This window comes from Hypanus sabinus, chromosome 4 (assembly GCF_030144855.1).
Source record: "Hypanus sabinus isolate sHypSab1 chromosome 4, sHypSab1.hap1, whole genome shotgun sequence".
NCBI lineage: Eukaryota > Metazoa > Chordata > Chondrichthyes > Myliobatiformes > Dasyatidae > Hypanus > Hypanus sabinus.
In genome coordinates this window covers 188685446-188704084 of record NC_082709.1, presented here as the reverse complement: position 1 = coordinate 188704084, position 18639 = coordinate 188685446, and the positions used below count along the sequence as shown (strand labels likewise).

Here is an 18639-nt window from a genome sequence, read left to right as displayed (position 1 = left end):
GCCATTCTCCTCTGACCTCTCTCATCAACGAGGTGTTTTCACACACAGAACTGTCACTCACTGGATGGTTTTTTTTTCATTATTCTCTGTAAACTCTAGAGACTGTTGAGTGTGTAATTCTCAGGCAATCAGCAGTTTCTGAGATATTCAAACCAACCTGTCGGGCACCAACTATCAAAGCCCCTTAGATCACATTTCTTCCCCATTCTGATGTCTGGTCTGAACAACAATTGAACCTCTTGACTATGTCTGCATGCTTTAAGATATTGAGTTACTGCAACATGATTGGCTGATTAGACATTTACATTAATGAGCAGGTGTACAGGTGTGCCTAATAAAATGTAAATATAGCCCTGTATGTCTACAGCTGGAAAAGACAGTTTAGATTGTGAATTGAGTAAGGAGGCAATGTGGTTTCAGGGCTGCAAATTCACATGCTGCGAGTCTCTGGTCTCACCCTCTCAATTTCTCTCTCGGTTGTTCACAGGTAGCCAGGCACAGTCCCCACTGACCCAGAACGTGACAGCAGTGGAGGGTGGAACCGCAACGCTCACCTGCAAGGTGGATCAGAATGACAACACCTCCCTCCAGTGGTCGAACCCAGCACAGCAGACCCTCTACTTCGACGACAAGAAAGGTAATGTCCAAAATCAGAATGCGAATCATGTTTACTGTCACTGACGTAGTTTGTAAAATCTTTTGCTTTCCAGCAGCAGGCCATTTCAAAACATACAGTACTGTGCAAAAGTCTTGGGCATACTAGCGACATGTATACCTAAGAGTTTTGCCCAATGCACCGTAGGCCTCCTTACCACAGAGTCAACCTGCACAGCTGCTTTGAGCGTCCTATGGACTCGGACCCCAAGATCCCTCTGATCTTCCTCACTGCCAAGAGTCTTACCATTAATACTATGTTCTGCCATCATATTTGACCATACAAAAAAAGAAGCTACTTTTGAATTGTTGATTTTAAGCTTCTGGCCTAGGCTTTAGGCTCCTGGCCTAGGTTTTGGGTTCCTGGCCTAAGCTTTGGGCTCAAACTTGTCGGGTTTAGGGTTAGTGGGGATGAGCGCCCAGAGATGTGCCTGTCATATACTCAAATAGCTTCTAACAATCACATCCAGCTCCTGGCTTACCACCGACAGGAGAAGACACAGGCAGGTCACTGGTGCCTTATAACCAGTCACTTCGGGCAGATGGGGCCCTCAGCCCTGGTTGACGGCTCATCTAGGAGACTCAGTCCTCCGCTGCCTTTTGGCTAAACCCACTCATGGGGAAAGCTTCAGGAGTAAACCCCGAGAGAAAATCCGGAGCTGGATCCCCAAGGCAGTCCCGTGTTAAATTCAACTCCTGTAACGCTGCTGCTGCCAAGCTCTATCAGTCTCTGGATTCTTCAGCTGCGTGGAGAGGACGAGCCTGCAACATGGAAGCTCCATACCACGTAGACAGCTGACCCCGACCAGTGGGGGGCCCCCAGGCTCCTGGTCCTGACCAAATTGCCCATTCAGAGGTCCAGACAAAGGGACAGTCAAGGATTCCTTGCCAGCTCCTCTTCCGGGGTTTTGTCCACGACCGTGTGGACCTTGGGGTATCCATGGGGGAGATTTCTGAGACCTGTGGACCCCATCAGCGACTCAGGTTCATCCTGGAGAGAGACGACTCTGTTGTAATTTGTATTTGCTGACTGTAAACAATGTGAATGGTGGATTAGTGTGATAATATGATACTGGAATTGGTTTAATCCAAATTGAAAAACCCCTTTGGAAAAGGGGAAAACAAAAGGCAGTCTCTCCTCTGAATGGGGAGCCAAGCCTGTGGGTCAGCTCCCGACACCTCCCACCCTTTCCGGGTCCGACAGGTCAGGGGGTGTGGAACACCAGGCAGCCGAAAGTGGACGGCACTGAGGGGGAGAGACAAAGAGGGTGGGAAGTGGGATGGGTGAGAGGAGAGGGATAGAAGGTAGGGAGAGGATGTGAGGGAGAGGGATAGTGAGCGGGGAGAGGGATGGATGAGGGGAAAGGGATAGTGGGTGGACAGAGGGATGGGTGAGGGGAGAGAGAGGGTGGGGAGGAAGGGAAGGAAGAGGGATAGAGGGTGGGGAGAGGGAGGGGATGAGAGGAGGGAGAGGGTGAGGAGTGGGAGAGAGAGTAGGGAGATGAGTGAGGGGAGAGGTTGGGGAGTGGGATGGGTGGAGAGAGGAGAGGAAGAGAGGGTGGGGAGGGGTGGGGAGAGGGAGGGGTGGGGAGAGGGATGGGTGGAGAGAGGAGAGAGGAGAGGGTGGGGGAGGGATGGGTGGAGAGAGGAGAGAGTGAGAGGGCGGGGAGAGGGAGGGGTGGAGAGAGGAGAGGGTGGGGAGAGGGATGGGTGGAGAGAGGAGAGGGTGGGGGAGGGATGGGTGGAGAGAGGAGAGAGTGAGAGGGTGGGGGAGGGATGGGTGGAGAGAGGAGAGAGGAGAGGGTGGGGGAGGGATGGGTGGAGAGAGGAGAGAGGAGAGGGTGGGGGAGGGATGGGTGGAGAGAGGAGAGAGGGCGGGGAGAGGGAGGGGTGGAGAGAGGAGAGGGTGGGGAGAGGGATAGGTGGAGAGAGGAGAGGGTGGGGGAGGGATGGGTGGAGAGAGGAGAGAGTGAGAGGGCGGGGAGAGGGAGGGGTGGAGAGAGGAGAGGGTGGGGAGAGGGATGGGTGGAGAGAGGAGAGAGTGAGAGGGCGGGGAGAGGGAGGGGTGGAGAGAGGAGAGGGTGGGGGAGGGATGGGTGGAGGGAAGAGAGAGTGGGAGGGCGGGGAGAGGGATTGAGAGGAGGTCAGGTAGTGTCTATGGTGAAGAATAGTCAACATGGAATTGTAGACCAGTGAATCTAGCTTCAGTGTGGTGTTCTTTGAGACAGAGTTTACAAGCATACTCTGGCCAGGGACAGTCATCATGGCATCGTGAGGGTCAGATCATCCATCACAAGCCTGCTTGGGTTATTCGAGGAAGTGACAAAACAAGGGGGAGCAGTGGATGTTGTGTAGATGAATTTTAGTAAAGCATTTGACAAGCTTTCCCATGGTGGGCTCATTCGGAGTCAGAAGACATGGGATCGAGAGAAGCTTGGCTACATGGATTCAGAATTGTTTTGCCCACAGAAGGCAGAGGGGAGTTGTGGATGGACGATATTCTACCTGGGGGGTTGGTGACCAGAGGCTCTGGGATCCCTGCTCATTGTGATCTTTATAAATGACCTGGATGAGGCACTGGAAGGGTGTGTTAGTAATTTCCAGTTGATAGGAAGCTTGGTGGAGTTGTGGATGGCATAGAAGGTTGTCTAAGTTCACAATGGGACGCTGGGCTGAGAGGAGGCAAATGGAGTTCAATCCGGCATTGCTGGAGGAACTCAGCAGGCCAGGCAGCATCTATGCAAATGAGTACAGTCAACATTTCAGCCAGAGACCCTCCAGCTGTAAAGAAAACGAGATGAGGTGACACAGTTAGAGGGTGAGTGGAGGGGAGGAAGAAACTCAAGATGATAGGTGAAACTGGGAGGGGATAGGGTGAAGTTAGGAGCTGGAAAGTTGATTGGTGAAAGAGATACAGGGCTGGAGAAGGGGGAATCTGATAGGAGAGGACAGAAGGGGGAGTAGCACCAGAGGGAGGCAATGGATGGGCAAAGTGATAAGGTGAGAGAGGGAAATAGGAATGGGGATTGGTGAAACGGGGGGCATTACTGGAAGTTCAAAAAATCGAGGTTCATTACATCATGTTGGAGGCTACCCAGACGGAATACAAGGTGTTGTTTCTCCAACCTGAGTGTGGCCTCATCGCGACAATAAAGGAAGGCAATGGGAATGGGAAGTGGAATTAAGATGGGTGGCCACTGGGAGATCCTCCTTTCTCTGATGGATGGAGTGTAGGTGCTCGGCAAAGCGGTCTCCCAATCTACGTTGGGTCTCACTGATACACAGGAGGCCACACTGGGAACATGGGATATAGTGTATGACCCCATCAGACGCACAGGTGAAGTTTTGCCTCACCAGGAAGGACTATTTGCGGCCCTGAATGGTAGTGAGGGAGGAGGTGTAGGGGCAGCTCTACCAGGTATACCTCAACTCATTTTTATTCCCCTTGATCCAGTCCCTTCACACCTACATCCATGACACTTCACACGCTCTGGATCCTTTCAATGATTGCAAGTTCCCTGGCCCCCATCGTCTCATTTTCACTATGGATGTCCAGTCCCTATTCACATCAATCTCCCACCAGGAAGGCCTCAAAACTTTAGTTTATTTCTGGACACCAGACTCAACCAGTTCCCCTCCACCACCCCAGTTCCCCTCCACCACCACGCTCCACCATCTGCCGGAACTTGTCCTCACTCTCAATATTCTCTCCTTCAGCTCCTTCCACTTCCTTCAAACAAAAGGTGTAGCAATGGGCACTACCATGGGTCCCATCTATGCCTGCCTTTTCATTTATTACGTGGAACAGTCCAGGCTGACACTGGTATCACTCCCCAACTTTTCCTATGCTGCATCGATGACTGCATTGGTTCTGCTTCCTGCACCCATGCGAACTTGCTGACTTCATCAACTTTGCCTTCAACTTCCACACTGCCCTCAAATATACTTGGTCCATTTCCGACCCCCCCCCCCCACCCCCACTGTCTCGATCTCTCTGTCCCTGTCCCTGGAGTCAGCTTATCTACTGATGTAAACTTACTGACTCTCTCAGCTACCTGAACTATACCTCTTCCCACCCAGGCCATCCCTTTCTCTCAGTTCCTCCATCTCCACTGCATCTGCTCTCAGGATGAGGCCTTTCATTCAAAAACGAAGGAGATGTCCCCCTTCTTCAAAGAAAGGGGCTTCCCTTCCTCCACCATCAATGCTGCCCTCAACCACATCTCTGCCATTTCGCACACGTCTGCCCTCACTCCATCCTCCTGCTACCCCACCACAGATAGGGTTCCTCTTGTCCTCACCTACCGCTCCACCAGCCTCCACTTCCAGCACATAATTATCTGTAACTTCCGCTAGCTCCAACAGGATCCCACCGCCAAGCACTTCGTTCCTCTCCCTCCCTCCTCCACTTTCTGCTTCCCACAGGGATCACTCCCCATGCGATTCCCTTGTCCATTCGACTCTCCCCACTGATCTCCTTCTTGGCACTTACCTTGCAAGCGGAATCAGTGCCGCACCTCCCCTATACCTCCTCCCTCACTACCATTCAGGGCCCTAAACAGTCCTTCCAGGTGAGGCAACACTTCACCTGTGAGTCTGTTGAGGTCACCCTATGGTCCATTTGAGTAGTCTCTAACCTGGTGGCATGAACGTTGATTTCTCAAACTTCTGGTAATTGCTCCCCACTCCCCTTCACCAGTCCTCATTTCCTTTTCCCTCTCTCACCATATCTCCTTGCCCACCCGTCACTTCCCTCTGGTACTCCTCCCCCTTTTTCTTTCCCACGTACTTCTGTCCTCTCCTATCAGATTCCCCCTTCTCCAGCCCCACCTCCACTAATGAGCCCAGATACCTTGGAAGAAGACACTGAAGCTTCAGAAAGCACGTTAATAACCTGGTACATGAGCAGCAGTCATACTGGTTATAATCTGGGTCTCAAGCAAGGGTCGATTGAAGTGTGCATAGGGAAGAGTCCTCAGTCTTGGTTGTTAAAATGTGAGCTGATGCATTTTTATGAAATGTGGAACCTCGGTATGATTGCAATTCTGTTGTCACTAAGCTGCTGGTCGTTTGTTATTTTTATCCTGACAATGAAGCATTGGGTAAACGAGGAGGGAGCCGGAACCAGATCTACTTTGGCTCTGGTGTCAACACCCTCACACACACATTTCATTGGAACCTGTTCATTTGTGAAGACTCCTGACAGGCACCTTTTCTGCCAACTAATCCAGGGCTTTATAAGACCATAAAATCATAAGACATAGAAGCAGAATTAGGCCATTTGGCCCATCATGTCTGCTCTGGCATTTCATCATGGCTGATCCAATTTTCCTTCTCAGCCCCAATCTCCTGCCTTCTCCCCATATCCCCTCATGCCCTGACCAATCAAGAATCTATCAACCTCTGCCTTAAATATACATCAAGACTTGGCCTCCACAGCTGCCTGTGGCAAAGAATTCCAGATTCCCCACTCTCTATTCAATAGACAATAGACAATAGGTGCAGAAGTAGACCATTCGGCCCCTCGAATTCTGCACCGCCATTCTGAGATCATGGCTGATCATTCACTATCAATACCTAGTCCCTGCCTTGTCCCCATATCCCTCCTCACCTCCGTTCTAAATGGATGCCTGTCTATTCTGAGAATGTGTCCTTGGTTCATAGACTCTCCCACTACAGGAAACAATGTCTCCACATCCACTTTATCAAGGTCTTTCGTCATTTGATAGGTTTCAATGAGATTGCCCCTCATTTTCCCTAATTGCACAGAGTACTGGCCCAGAGCCATCAAACAGTATTCAAATGTACAACATTTCTACACTTTAATATTGCAGGCTTTCTGACTTTAGTTTTACAGCTGTTTAGATTGAGATTCGGCTGGTACCCTGTAGGTAACCCAGCCACTAACATCAACAGTTAACTGGACTGCACCATGGATTTTGCCCATCAAATTTGGGTCTGAGGCTGTCTTTACAGGTAAAGGGTTTCCCAACCGTTTTTATGGCATGGACCAATACCATTAAGCGAAGGTTCTGTGGACCCCAGGTTGGGAAGCCCTGATATAGAACCACAATGAATGGTAGTCTGGAGAGTTTGAGTTAATTCCATCTCCTTTCGATCTCCTGCTGGTGCCAGAATATAACTGCTTTAGTGAAAGAAGAATTATGTCAGAAGAAGCACCACAGCAATATAGCAGTAAGCGTGAGACTACTACAGCTCGAGGTGTTGAAGCTTTGAGTTCTATTCTAGCATTCTCTATCAGGAGTTTGTATGTTCTTCCCGTCAACACGTGGATTTCTTCCAAGTACTTCAGTTACCTCCCACGGTCATTGTAAATTGTCCTGCGATTAGGCCAGGGATAATCAAACCACAACCAAGAAGAAATCAGCAGATGCTGGAAATTCGAGCAACACACACAGAAAGCTGGGAGAACTCAGCATCTGTGGAAAAAAGTACAGTCGACGTTTTGGGCCGAGACCCTTCGATGTTTCTCCAGCATTTTGTGTGTGTTGCTAGATTGGGGTTCAGTTGGTTTCTGGGCAGCCTGGCTTGTTGGGCCAGAAGGGCGTGCTCCACGCTGTATCGCAAAATAAAATGAACAAAGTAAATAAAATATTGTACAATATATTGGTTGCCTTATTTAAATTTTCCTTCTGTTGAGCAAGATGAAGTGGGTGCTGGTCTGAGAGGACACTGACTAGCCTGACAGGTGACCACAGGTGACAGGTGTGAGGTGATTCTCTCTGCCAGGGAGTCAGAGTGGTCTTGTTCTCGAGGGCCCTGTGCCAGAGCTCTGGTCACATATAGATCTTCCAAACTGACATTGAGTTACAATCAGAGTCAGGTCTAATATCACCGGCATACATTGTGAAACATGTCGTTTTGTGGCAGCAGTACATTCCAACACATAATAGTTTAGAAACTATAAATTAAAGTGAGAAATATATACAAACTTTTAAATTATGTAAGTAGTGTGAAAAGAGAACAAAAATAAGTGATGTGGTGTTCACTGGTCATTCAGAAATCTGGTGGAAGAGGGGAAGAAGCAATTCCTGAAATGTTTACTGTTTGTCTTCAGGCTCCTGTATCCTCTCCTTGATGGTAGCAATGAGAAGAGGGTAGGCCCTGGGTGATGTGTGGGGGGGGGTCCTTAATGATGAATGCCACCTTTTTGAGGCATCACCTTTTGAAGGTGTCCTCTTCTGGGGAGGCTGGTGCCCATGATGCCCTTTTTATCACATCTGTCTTTGTAAATAACCTGAATCATGGGAAGTTCACATCAACAGATGTACTGGGCTGTCTGCACCACTCTTTCAGAGTCCTGTGATTAAGGGAGGTACAGTTCCCATACCAGGCAGTGATGCAGCCAGTCAGGATGCTCTCAATTGTGCCCCTGTAGAAAGTTCTTAGGATTTGGGGGCCCATATCAAACTTCCTCAACTGTCTGAGATTAGAGGTGCTGTTGTGCCTTTCTCACCACACAGCTGGTGTGTACAGACCTTGTGAGGTCCTCGGTGATGTGGATGCCGAGGAACTTGAAGCTGTTTACCCTCTCAACCCCAGATCCATTGATGTCAATAGGGGTTAGCCTGTTTCCATTCCTCCTGTAATCCACAACCAGCTCCTTTGTTTTTATGACATTGAGGGAGAGGTTGTTTTCTTGACTCCATTATGTCAGGGTGATGATTTCTTCTCTGTAGGCTGCCTCATTATTATTTGAGATTAGGCCAATCAGTGTAGTATCGTCAGCAAATTTCATTAGCAGATTAGTGCTGTGGGTGGCGACGCAGTCATGGGTACACAGAGAGTAGAGGAGGAGGCTCCTGTGTTGAAGGTCAGAGGGGCGGAGCTGAGGGAGCTCTCTCTTACCACCTGTTGCCGTTCTGACAGGAAGTCCATGTCGATGGCATTTGAGCTGTGCCTAGCCATGCAGTCATGGGTGATAAGAATAGAGCAGTGGACCACACACACATCCTTGAGGTGCGCCAGCGCTGATAGTGAGAAGGAGATGGCATTTCCAATCCGCGCAGATTGCGGTCTCTGGGAGAGGAAGTTAAGGATCCTGTTCCAGAGGGAGGTATGGAGGCCCAGGCTTCGTCATCATGACGTGGGCGGTCATGGTTTTCCCTCTATCCATGACCATGATTGTTCTTGACAAATTTTTCTGCAGAAGTGATTTGCCTTGGCCTTCTTCTGGGCTGTGTCTTTACCAGGCAGGTGACTCCAACCATTATCTCCAGACCATAAGGTATAGGAGCAGAATCAGGCCTTTCAGCCCATCGAGTCTGATCTGCCATTCCATCATGGCCAATTCTGGATCCGATTCAACCCCATACACCTGCCCTCTCACCATATCCCTTGATGCCCCGACCAATCAGGAATCTATCACCTTCTGCTTCGAATATAACCACAGGCTTGGCTTCCACCACAGTAGTAGCAGAGCATTCCACAGATTCACCACTCTTTGGCTAAAGGAATTCCTCCTTACATCTGTTTTAAAAAGTCACTCCTCAATTTTGAGGCTGTGCCCTCTAGTTCTGGATACCCCCACCATACCCCCATCTTCTCCACATCCACCTTATCTAGTCTTTTCAACATTCAGTAAGCTCCCCACACATTCTTCTAAATTCCAGTGAGTACAGGCCCAAAGCTGCCAAACGCTCCTCATATGTTAACCCCTTCATTCCCAGAATCATCCTTGTGAACCTCCTCTAGACTCTCTCCAATGACAACACATTCTTTCTGAGATATGTGGTCCAAAACTGTTGACAAGACTCCAAGTGTGGCCGACTAGTGGCTTAGAAAGCCTCAGCTTTATTCCCCTTGAAATGAATGCCAGCGTTGCCTTTGCCTTCCTCACCACAAATTCAACCTGTAAATTAACCTCTGGGAGTCTTGCCCCAGGACCCTTAAGTCCCTCTGCACCTCTGATGTTTGAACCTTCTCCCCATTTAGATAATTGTCTGCACTTTTGTTCCTTTTACCAAAATGCGTTATCATACATTTCCCAACTCTGTATTCAATCTGCCACTTTTTTGCCCATTCTTCCAATTTGTTTAAATCCTTCTGTAATCGCATTGCTTCCTCAGCACTACCTACCCCTCCACCATCTTTGTATCATCCGCAAACTTTGCCGCAAAGCCATTAATTTCACTATCTAAATCACTGACAAATAATGTGTAAAGTAGCAGTCCTAATATTGACCCCGAGGAACACCACTAGTCACTGGCAGCCAACCAGAAAAGGCCATCTTTATCCCCACTCGCTGCCTCCTGCCTGTCAGCCCTTCCTCTCTCCATGCCAGTATCTTTCCTGTAATGCCATAGAATTTTATCTTGTTAAGTAGCCTCTTGTGAGGCACCTTATCAAATACCATCTGAAAATCTAAGTAAATGACATCCACAGCCTCTCCTTTGTCCACCCTGCTTGTTACTTCCTCAAGGATTTCCCTTTACAGAAACCATGCTGAATGATGTTATCATTAGTATTTTATTAATATTCAGAGATTGTCTACTTGGCGTCACATATCAGGACTTGTGATAAGCACCAGCTGTTCATACGGCCATCCATCACCTGCTCTCACAGTTCACATGACCCTGATGGAGGGTTAAGCAGGTGCTATACGTTCCTGCAGGTTAGTGGAGGGGAGAAGCACCTTACACCTCCTTCGGTAGAAACGTATCTCTGTGCCACCACCCCACAGGCTTCATCAACAGAGACAATGAATATAAAGCAAGGGATTTACGTGGAACATTACAGCACAGGACAGGCCCTTCAGCCCATGATATTGTCCCATCCTTTTAACCGCTCCAAGATCAATCTAACCCTTCCCTCCCACAGAGCCCCCATTTTCCTTTCAGCCATGTGCCTGTCTAAGAGTCTTAAACATCAACAACATATCTGCCTCCACCATCATCCTGGGCATCCATGCACCCACTACTCTGTGTAAAACCAAACTACCTCTGACATTTACCCTATAATGTCCCATTATTCAAGAAGGAAACCAGGGATAATCCTGGAAGATATTGACCAATGAATCAGTGGTGGTGAAGTTGGATAGAATCTCAGGAAAACTCTCGGAGCTTGCAGCAGGATCTGGACTAGTTGGAAAAATGGTCTAAAAATGACAGATTGAATTGAACGCAGACAGGTGCCAGGTGTTGCACTTCAGCAGGACCGACCGGGGTGGGTCATACACAGGAACGGTCGGGCACTGAGGAGTATGGTAGAACAAAGAGATCTGGGAATACAGGTCCATAATTCATTGAAAGTAGCATCACAGGTAGAAAGGGTCATTAAGAAAGCTTTTGACACGTTGGCCTTCATAAATCAAAGTACTGAGTACAGGAGATGGGGTGTCATGGTGTGTGCTGTATTTTTCTATGACTCTATGATACAAAGATTGGTGGTGTAGTGGATAGCTTGGCAGACTGGCAAAGAATACCGTACAATATCATTTGTAGTAATTGCAAAGAGATGGCAGATAGAGCCTAACGCAGCCAAATGAAGAATGTTGCACCCTGGTAGGTCAAATGTAAAGAGACAGTACACTGTTAATGGCAAGATCCTTAACAGTGTTGATAAACAGAGGGATTTTGGGATCCAGGTTCATAGCTCCCTGGAACTGGCTACACAGGTAGATAGGCTGGTTACGAAGGCATATGGCATTCCTGCCTTTATTATTCAAGTCACTGAGTTCAAAAGTCAGGAAGTTATTTTGCAGCTTTATAAAATTCTAGTCAGGCAACATCTGGAGTGTTGTGTACAGTTCTGGTCACTATTCGGGGCAAAAGTTTAGGGGTAACACGAGGGGGATCTTCTTTACTCAGAGAGTGGTAGCTGTGTGAAATGAGATTCCAGTAGAAGTGGTAGAGGCAGGTTCGATATTGTCATTTAAAGTAAAATCAGATAGGTATATGGACAGGAAAGGAATGGAGGGTTATGGGCTGAGTGCAGGTCAGTGGGCTAGGTGAGAGTAAGTGTTCGGCACGGACTAGAAGGGCCAAGATGGCCTGTTTCCGTGCTGTGATTGTTATATGGTTATTATAGGAAGGATGTTGAGGCTCTGGAGAGGGTGCAGAAGAGGTTTACCAGGACGCTCCTGTGGTATAACAAGAATCACAGAGTCATATTCATAGAAAAAGAGATGTGAGGACCAAGTTTTTTTACACAGAGTGTGATGGGTGCCTGGAATGCGCTGCCTGTGCTGGTGGTAGAGGCAGATACATTAGGGACTGTTAAGAGATAATTAAATAGGGAAACAGATATGAAGGAAATGGACGTTGTGTAGGCAAAAGAGATTAGTTGGCCATTTGATAACTAATTTAATTGGTTCTGCACAGCATTGTGGGCCGAAGAGCCTGCTCCTTTGTTGAACTGGTATGATATGTTGTGTGTCCCTGACACAAAAATTTGCGTATGGCAATGGGAGGAGATTCCAAAGTAAAAATGTGTAATTATTGCGATAGGTTCTGTGAGAGTGAGAGATGGAATTTTGTTCTCAAACTCAGAGAGATTGAACATTATTGTCATGTCGCTGCTTCATTTGGAAGTATTTCTGGTCGCGATGTGGGCCTGATTCATGACTCTCAAAGATAAGGGAGCTGTGCAGGGCCCAGATGACAGTAGTTCTGATGAACAGTAGGCTGATAGGCAGTCTCATTGTTGAACAGCACCTTGGGCTCTGCAAACATCACACTGTTTAAAACGGGTGGCTCGGTTCGGGCAGCGTTTGGCAGACGGATAGGTCATTAAGATGGTGGGTAGTTTAACTGGCCCAGCACAATATTTCTGATCTTGTGCAGTGGCCCCTCCATACCAGAAAGTGTTGCAACCAGTCAGAATGTTCTTCACAGTACATCTCTAGAAATGTGTGAGCATTTGTTGACATAAGAAGCTGGGGAGAGGGATAAGAGTGCAAGCTGGCAGGTGATGGGTGAAACCAGATGAGGGGGAAGGTCAGTGAATAGGGAATTAGGTGAATAAAGTAAGAAGCTGCGAGGGGATAGGTGGAAGATGCAGAGGGTGAAGAAGAAGGAACCTGATTGGAGAAGAGAGTGAACCATGTGAAAAAAGGGGAGTGGTACCAGATGATGTGATGGACAGGTGAGGAGAAGAGAAGGAGTGAGAATGGGGAATGGAAGAAGGGAGAATGGGATTGATGAATAATAACTGAAGTCAGAGAAGCTGATGTTCATGCTGTCAGGTTGGAGGCTACCCAGAGAGAGTACCAACTGTGTTTCTCCACCTGAATGTGGCCTCTTTGCGGCAGTAGAGGAGGCCATTGACCGATATGTTGGAACGGCAATAGAAGTCTAATTGAAATGGGTAGCCGTAGGGATATCCTACCATTTGTAGTGGACAGACCAAAGGTGTTCAGCGAAGTAATCCCTAGTCTGTGTTGGGTCACACATTCAGAATGGAATTGGATTGTATCCTGTTGGGGAGTAATTTGCAGGCACTGTGAGAGAAAATGGCAAATGGACTGAAGTTGTGGATAGGTTACCTGGATCGCTACTGAGTCTCTGCTTACACAGTGAGTGGTAGGATACCGAGGAGTGCTTGAAAATAGAGGGATCTGGAAATACAGGTCCATAATTCCTTGAAAGTGGCGTCACAGGTAGATAGGGTCGTAAAGAGAGTTTTGGGAACATTGGCTTTCATTAATCAAAGTATTGACTATAAGGTGTTATGTTGAAGTTGTATTAGACATTGGTGAGGCCTAACGTGGAGTAGAGTGTGCATTTCTTGTCATCCACCTACAGAAAAGATATCAAAATCCAAAGTGCATTTATAATCAAAGTACGCATACAGAATACAACTCAGAGATTTGTTCTCCCACAGGCAGCCACGAAACAAAGAGACCCATTCCTAGAAAAATATCAAACACTCAACCCATGAAAAAAGAACAAATTGTGCAAACGGAATAAAGCGATCAAACAACACATAGAATTTCAACATCAAACCAGGAGTCCAGAAGTATTCAGTTTAGTTCAGTTCAGCATTGTTAGCTGACGGCAGGCCAGGGAGCCCCAGTCCTCACAGATTGCCATGATCAAACCACCCAGGACAGCAAAAAAAACATAACCAGAATCCAGTAACACATGCACCATGAACCTCAAAGCCCTCAAATGAGTCCACAGCCTCGAGCCTCACCGATCAATCCTTGTGATGTGGAACCCCAGGCCCCTGCACTTTCCTCCAACGGCAGCTAGTGAGAGTGAGAGGAAGGCCGGGCAAACACAGGGAGACGGCGTTGGACACCCACCTGTCCTCTGTTCTCAGCCTCGAGCCTCACCGATCAATCCTTGCGATGTGGAACCCCAGGCCCCTGCACTTTCCTCCAACAGCAGCTAGTGAGAGGAAGGCCGGGCAAACACAGGGAGACGGCGTTGGACACCCACCTGTCCTCTGTTCTCATCCTCATCAGCTTCAATCAGAGAGAAGCAATGGACCACACACTCCGCTCCCTACCTCACCGAACTCCCTCAGAGACAGCAAAGCGTCTGATCACCCAATCAGCCCAAAATCACACCATCAAATATAAATCACAGGCTCCAATCACACACAGCTTAGCAATGGAATCATATTTGATAGAGGAAGAAAAAGACGTGGTTTTATGAACTGCCTGCAGGATGTGGCCGTTGGTGTTGTTTGCTGGTGCTGTCTTGAAGCAGATATCAGTAATATTTAAAAAGAGCAGAAAAGTTTACAAGGATGTTGCCAGGGCTTGAGGACCAGAGTTATTGGGAAAGGTTGAATAGGTTAAGACTTTATTCCCTGGAGAATGAGGGGAGATTTGACAGCAGTATACAAAATTATGAGGAGTACAGATAGGGTAAATGCAAGCAGACTTTTTCCACTGAGGTTAGGTGGGACTACAACTAGAGATCACTAAGGGTGAAAGGTGAAATTTTTAAGGGGAGCCTAAAGGAGAAACTTCAGTCAGAGGGTGGTGAGAGGGTGGAGAGAGCTGCCAGTGAAGTGGTAGATACAGGCTCAGATGCAACATTGAAGACAAGTTTGGATAGGTACGTGGATGGGAGCGGTACGGAGGGATATGTCCAGGTGCAGTTCGATGCAGCCAGATGGATTAACAGTTTGGCACAAACTAGATGGGCTGAAGGGCCTGTTTCTATGCTGTAGTGATCTATGACTCTATGACTCCAAGACAGCAACTGCAGCCCAGTCACAGTAATCGTGACTGATAAGGATCTGCGGGATACAACGATCAAGGAGAAAACTAATGGCCATTTGAGCAATTAGTACTCATTAGGGAAAGCAGGCACGGGTTTGTTCAAGCCTATTTATTTTTAACTAACTTTATTGCATTGTAAGTGTATTTTCAAAAGACCTTTGATGAAGCCTGATACAAAAGCTTCTGAGCTGAAACCCATGAAAGGCAGCACGGTGAATATGGATGGCTTTGATCGGGAAGGTAGTGAGCAGCTCAGAGAGCTGGAGGAGGTTCGTCACCCTCTGGCTAAAGAAATCCCTTCTCATCTCTGTTCTAAGGAGATTTTTCTTTCGAGGCTGTGCACTTGGCTCTGAGACTCCTTCACCATTGGAAACATACACTCTATCTAGGCCTTTCAATATTTCATACATTTCAATGAGATTCCCGTCATTCTTCTAAACTCCAGCAACTACAGACCCACACACATTAACCCTTTCATTCCTGGAATTATTCCGGTGAACCTCCTTGTGACCCTCTCCAATGTCAGCACATCCTTTCTTAGATAAGGGGCCCAAAACTGCTCACAATACTCCAAGTGTGGTCTGACCAGTGCCTTATAAAGCCTCAGTATTACTCCCTAGCTTTATATTCCAGTCCTCTTGAAATGAATGCCGGCATCACAATTGCCTTCCTTATGATCCACTCAATCTACTGGTTAACCTTTAGGAATCCTGCACGAGGACTTCCAAGTCCCTTTGCTCCTCTGATTTTTGAATTTTCTTTCCATTTAGAAAATAGTCTGGGTAATATTTACAAAATAAGGGCATAAATAGTGAGGTAGTGTTCATGGACCATCCAGAAATCTGATGAAGTCTTAATGAAGGTTCTCGTTCCAAAATGTCAATTGTCCGGTTCCTTCCAAAGATACTGCCCGCTCCACTGAGTCTCCTTGAGGTGAAAAACACAAGAGGTAACAGATTATTGAATTTTGTAGCAAGAAGTCAAATCATAGACACTAGAAATTCTGCAGATGCTGGAAACCTTGAGAAACACACAAAAACTGCTGGAGGAACTCAGCAGGACAGGCAGCGTCAATGGAAATGAATAAACAGTCAGTGTTTTGTGCCAAGAGCCCTCATCAGGGCTGGAAAGAAAGGGGCAGCTCCTGAGCTGCTCCAGCATTTTGTGTGTGTGGAAAAGGTGCCTGACTGTCACTCAATCTATGTGCACCCCTATCAAGTCATCTCTCAACCTCCTTCACTCCAAAGAGGAAAACCAAAGCTCACTCAGCCTTTCCTCATAAGACATTCTCTCTAGTTCAGCCGGCATCCTGTTAAATCTCCTCTGCACTCTTCCAACTAGAACTGAGCACAATATTCCAAATGTAGTTTAACATAAAAAGGGAAAGATTTAAAAGGGATCTGAGAGGAGTTGATGGGTATGTGGAACAAGGAAGTGGTCGAGATGGGTATAGTTACAATGTTTGGAAGGTATTTGGACAGGAATATGGATAAAAAGGTATAAAGCGTATGAACAAAGGTGAGTGTAGCTGAAGGAGCGACACACAGAAAGTGCTGGAGGAACTCAGCAGGTCAGACAACTTCTATGGAGAGGAATAAACAGTCAATGTTTTGGGCTGAGACCCTTCCTCAGGACAGGAAAGGAAGGGGGAAGATGTCAAAAGAAGGAGGGGGGAGGAGAAAGAGTACAAGCTAGAAGGTGATAGGTGAAGCCAGGGTGTGGGGGAGAGGATGAAGTAAGAAGCTGGGAGGTGATAGGTGAAGCCAGAGGGTGGGGGAGAGGATGAAGTAAGAAGCTGGGAGGTGATAGGTGAAGCCAGGGGGTGGAGGAGAGGATGAAGTAAGAAGCTGGGAGGTGATAGGTGAAGCCAGGGGGTGGAGGAGAGGATGAAGTAAGAAGCTGGGAGGTGATAGGTGAAGCCGGGAGGTGGGGGAGAGGATGAAGTAAGAAGCTGGGAGGTGATAGGTGAAGCCAGGAGGTGGGAGAGAGGATGAAGTAAGAAGCTGGGATGTGATAGGTGAAGCCGGGAGGTGGGGGAGAGGATGAAGTAAGAAGCTGGGAGGTGATAGGTGAAGCCAGGGGGTGGGGGAGAGGATGAAGTAAGAAGCTGGGAGGTGATAGGTGAAGCCGGGAGGTGGGGGAGAGGATGAAGTAAGAAGCTGGGAAGTGATAGGTGGAAAAGGCAAAAGGTTGGAGAAGAATGAATCTAATGGGAGAGTTGATCATGGGAGAAAGGGAAGGAGAAGGGGCACCAGTGGGTGGTGATGGGTAGGTCAGAGGCCAGAGTGGGAAATTAAAGGAGAGGGGAGGGGGAGGAAAAAAGTTCAGAAGTTGGAGAAAGCATCATGTCAACAAGTTGAAGGCTGCCCAGATGGAGTATGAGGTGTTGCTCCTCCAACCTGACAGTGGCCTCATCGTGGCAGAGATCGATATGGAACAGGGATAGGGATAGAAATCAAAATCATCGGCTGCCAGGAAATTTTGCTTTTTGTAGATGGGGTGTAGGTGCTCGACAAAGTGGTCCCACAGTCTGTGTCAGGTCTCACCTTTGTAGAGTAGGCAACATCAAGAACGCCAAATACAAAAGACAACGTCAACAGATTCTCAAGTGAAGTGTTGCCTCACCTGCAAGAATGGTTTGAGGCCCTGAGTGGAGGTGAGGGAGGAGGTGAATGGGCAGATATAGCATGCAGGGATGAGTGCCAGGAGGGAGATTAGTGGAAAAGGGAGTGATCTCTGTGGAAAGCGGAGTGTGTGTGTGGGGGGGGAGGGATGTAGATAAAGATGTGTTTGGTTAAGGATCCTATTGAAGATGGCAGAGAGCTGAAGGAGTCAGCTTGGTTGGCAGCAAACAGTTGAGCGAAGGGCCTGTTTCTGCGTTGTGACGAGGATTCAAAACTGCCTCATGGACTACAAAGCGATGTTCAGAGAAGGGTGTGACGGGAGCCAGAGAAAGACAGGAAGCAGTTGCTGAGAGGGGGATGACAGCTGGTGTGAATTCTGCCACACTAAGAGCAGGAGGAGAGGCAGTTACAGGCAGAGTGGGAGCTTTAATTTGGTGGCAAAGTACCAGAGAGAGAACTTGAAGTCTGCTTGACTCTCATCTCTCTGATCCGATGTGAGGTTGCCCGGGCTGAACGTGAGACTCTCTTCTCTCTGATCCGATGTGAGGTTGCCCGGGCTGAACGTGAGATCTCATCTCATTGATCCGATGTGAGGTTGCCCGGGCTGAACGTGAGACTCTCTTCTCTCTGATCCGATGTGAGGTTGCCCGGGCTGAACGTGAGACTCTCATCTCATTGATCCGATGTGAGGTTGCCCGGGCTGAACGTGAGACTCTCATCTCATTGATCCGATGTGAGGTTGCCCGGGCTGAACGTGAGACTCTCTTCTCTCTGATCCGATGTGAGGTTGCCCGGGCTGAACGTGAGACTCTCATCTCACTGATCCGATGTGAGGTTGCCTAGGCTGAACGTGAGACTCTCATCTCACTGATCCGATGTGAGGTTGCCCTGGCTGAACGTGAGACTCTCATCTCACTGATCCGATGTGAGGTTGCCCGGGCTGAACGTGAGACTCTCTTCTCACTGATCCGATGTGAGGTTGCCCGGGCTGACCCCGTTCCGATACGCCTGATGAAAAGCCTGCTTTGGGCAGTGAGCACAATGCAGGAATCAGTGAAGAATGATTCGCAGGGAACTGGTTAGAATTGTTCCTTTTTACGTGGATGCTGAGGGGGAGTTTCTGGAGGCGTCACAAGTATGGAGTCTCAGGCTGAACGGAAGCCC

General features: G+C 48.1%; 1 protein-coding gene across 1 annotated transcript in view; it reads left to right on the top strand.

Annotated features, from left to right (window-relative positions):
* The first annotated feature begins 340 nt into the window (after nucleotides 1-340).
* LOC132393583 (cell adhesion molecule 2-like) overlaps nucleotides 341-18639 on the top strand; it is a 225939-nt gene continuing 207640 nt past the window's right edge. The window contains exons 1-2 of the mRNA XM_059969022.1: nucleotides 341-397; nucleotides 488-637. Coding sequence (XP_059825005.1) covers nucleotides 358-397; nucleotides 488-637 — 190 coding nt within the window. The 5' untranslated portion in view covers nucleotides 341-357. The remainder of the gene's footprint in view (nucleotides 398-487; nucleotides 638-18639) is intronic.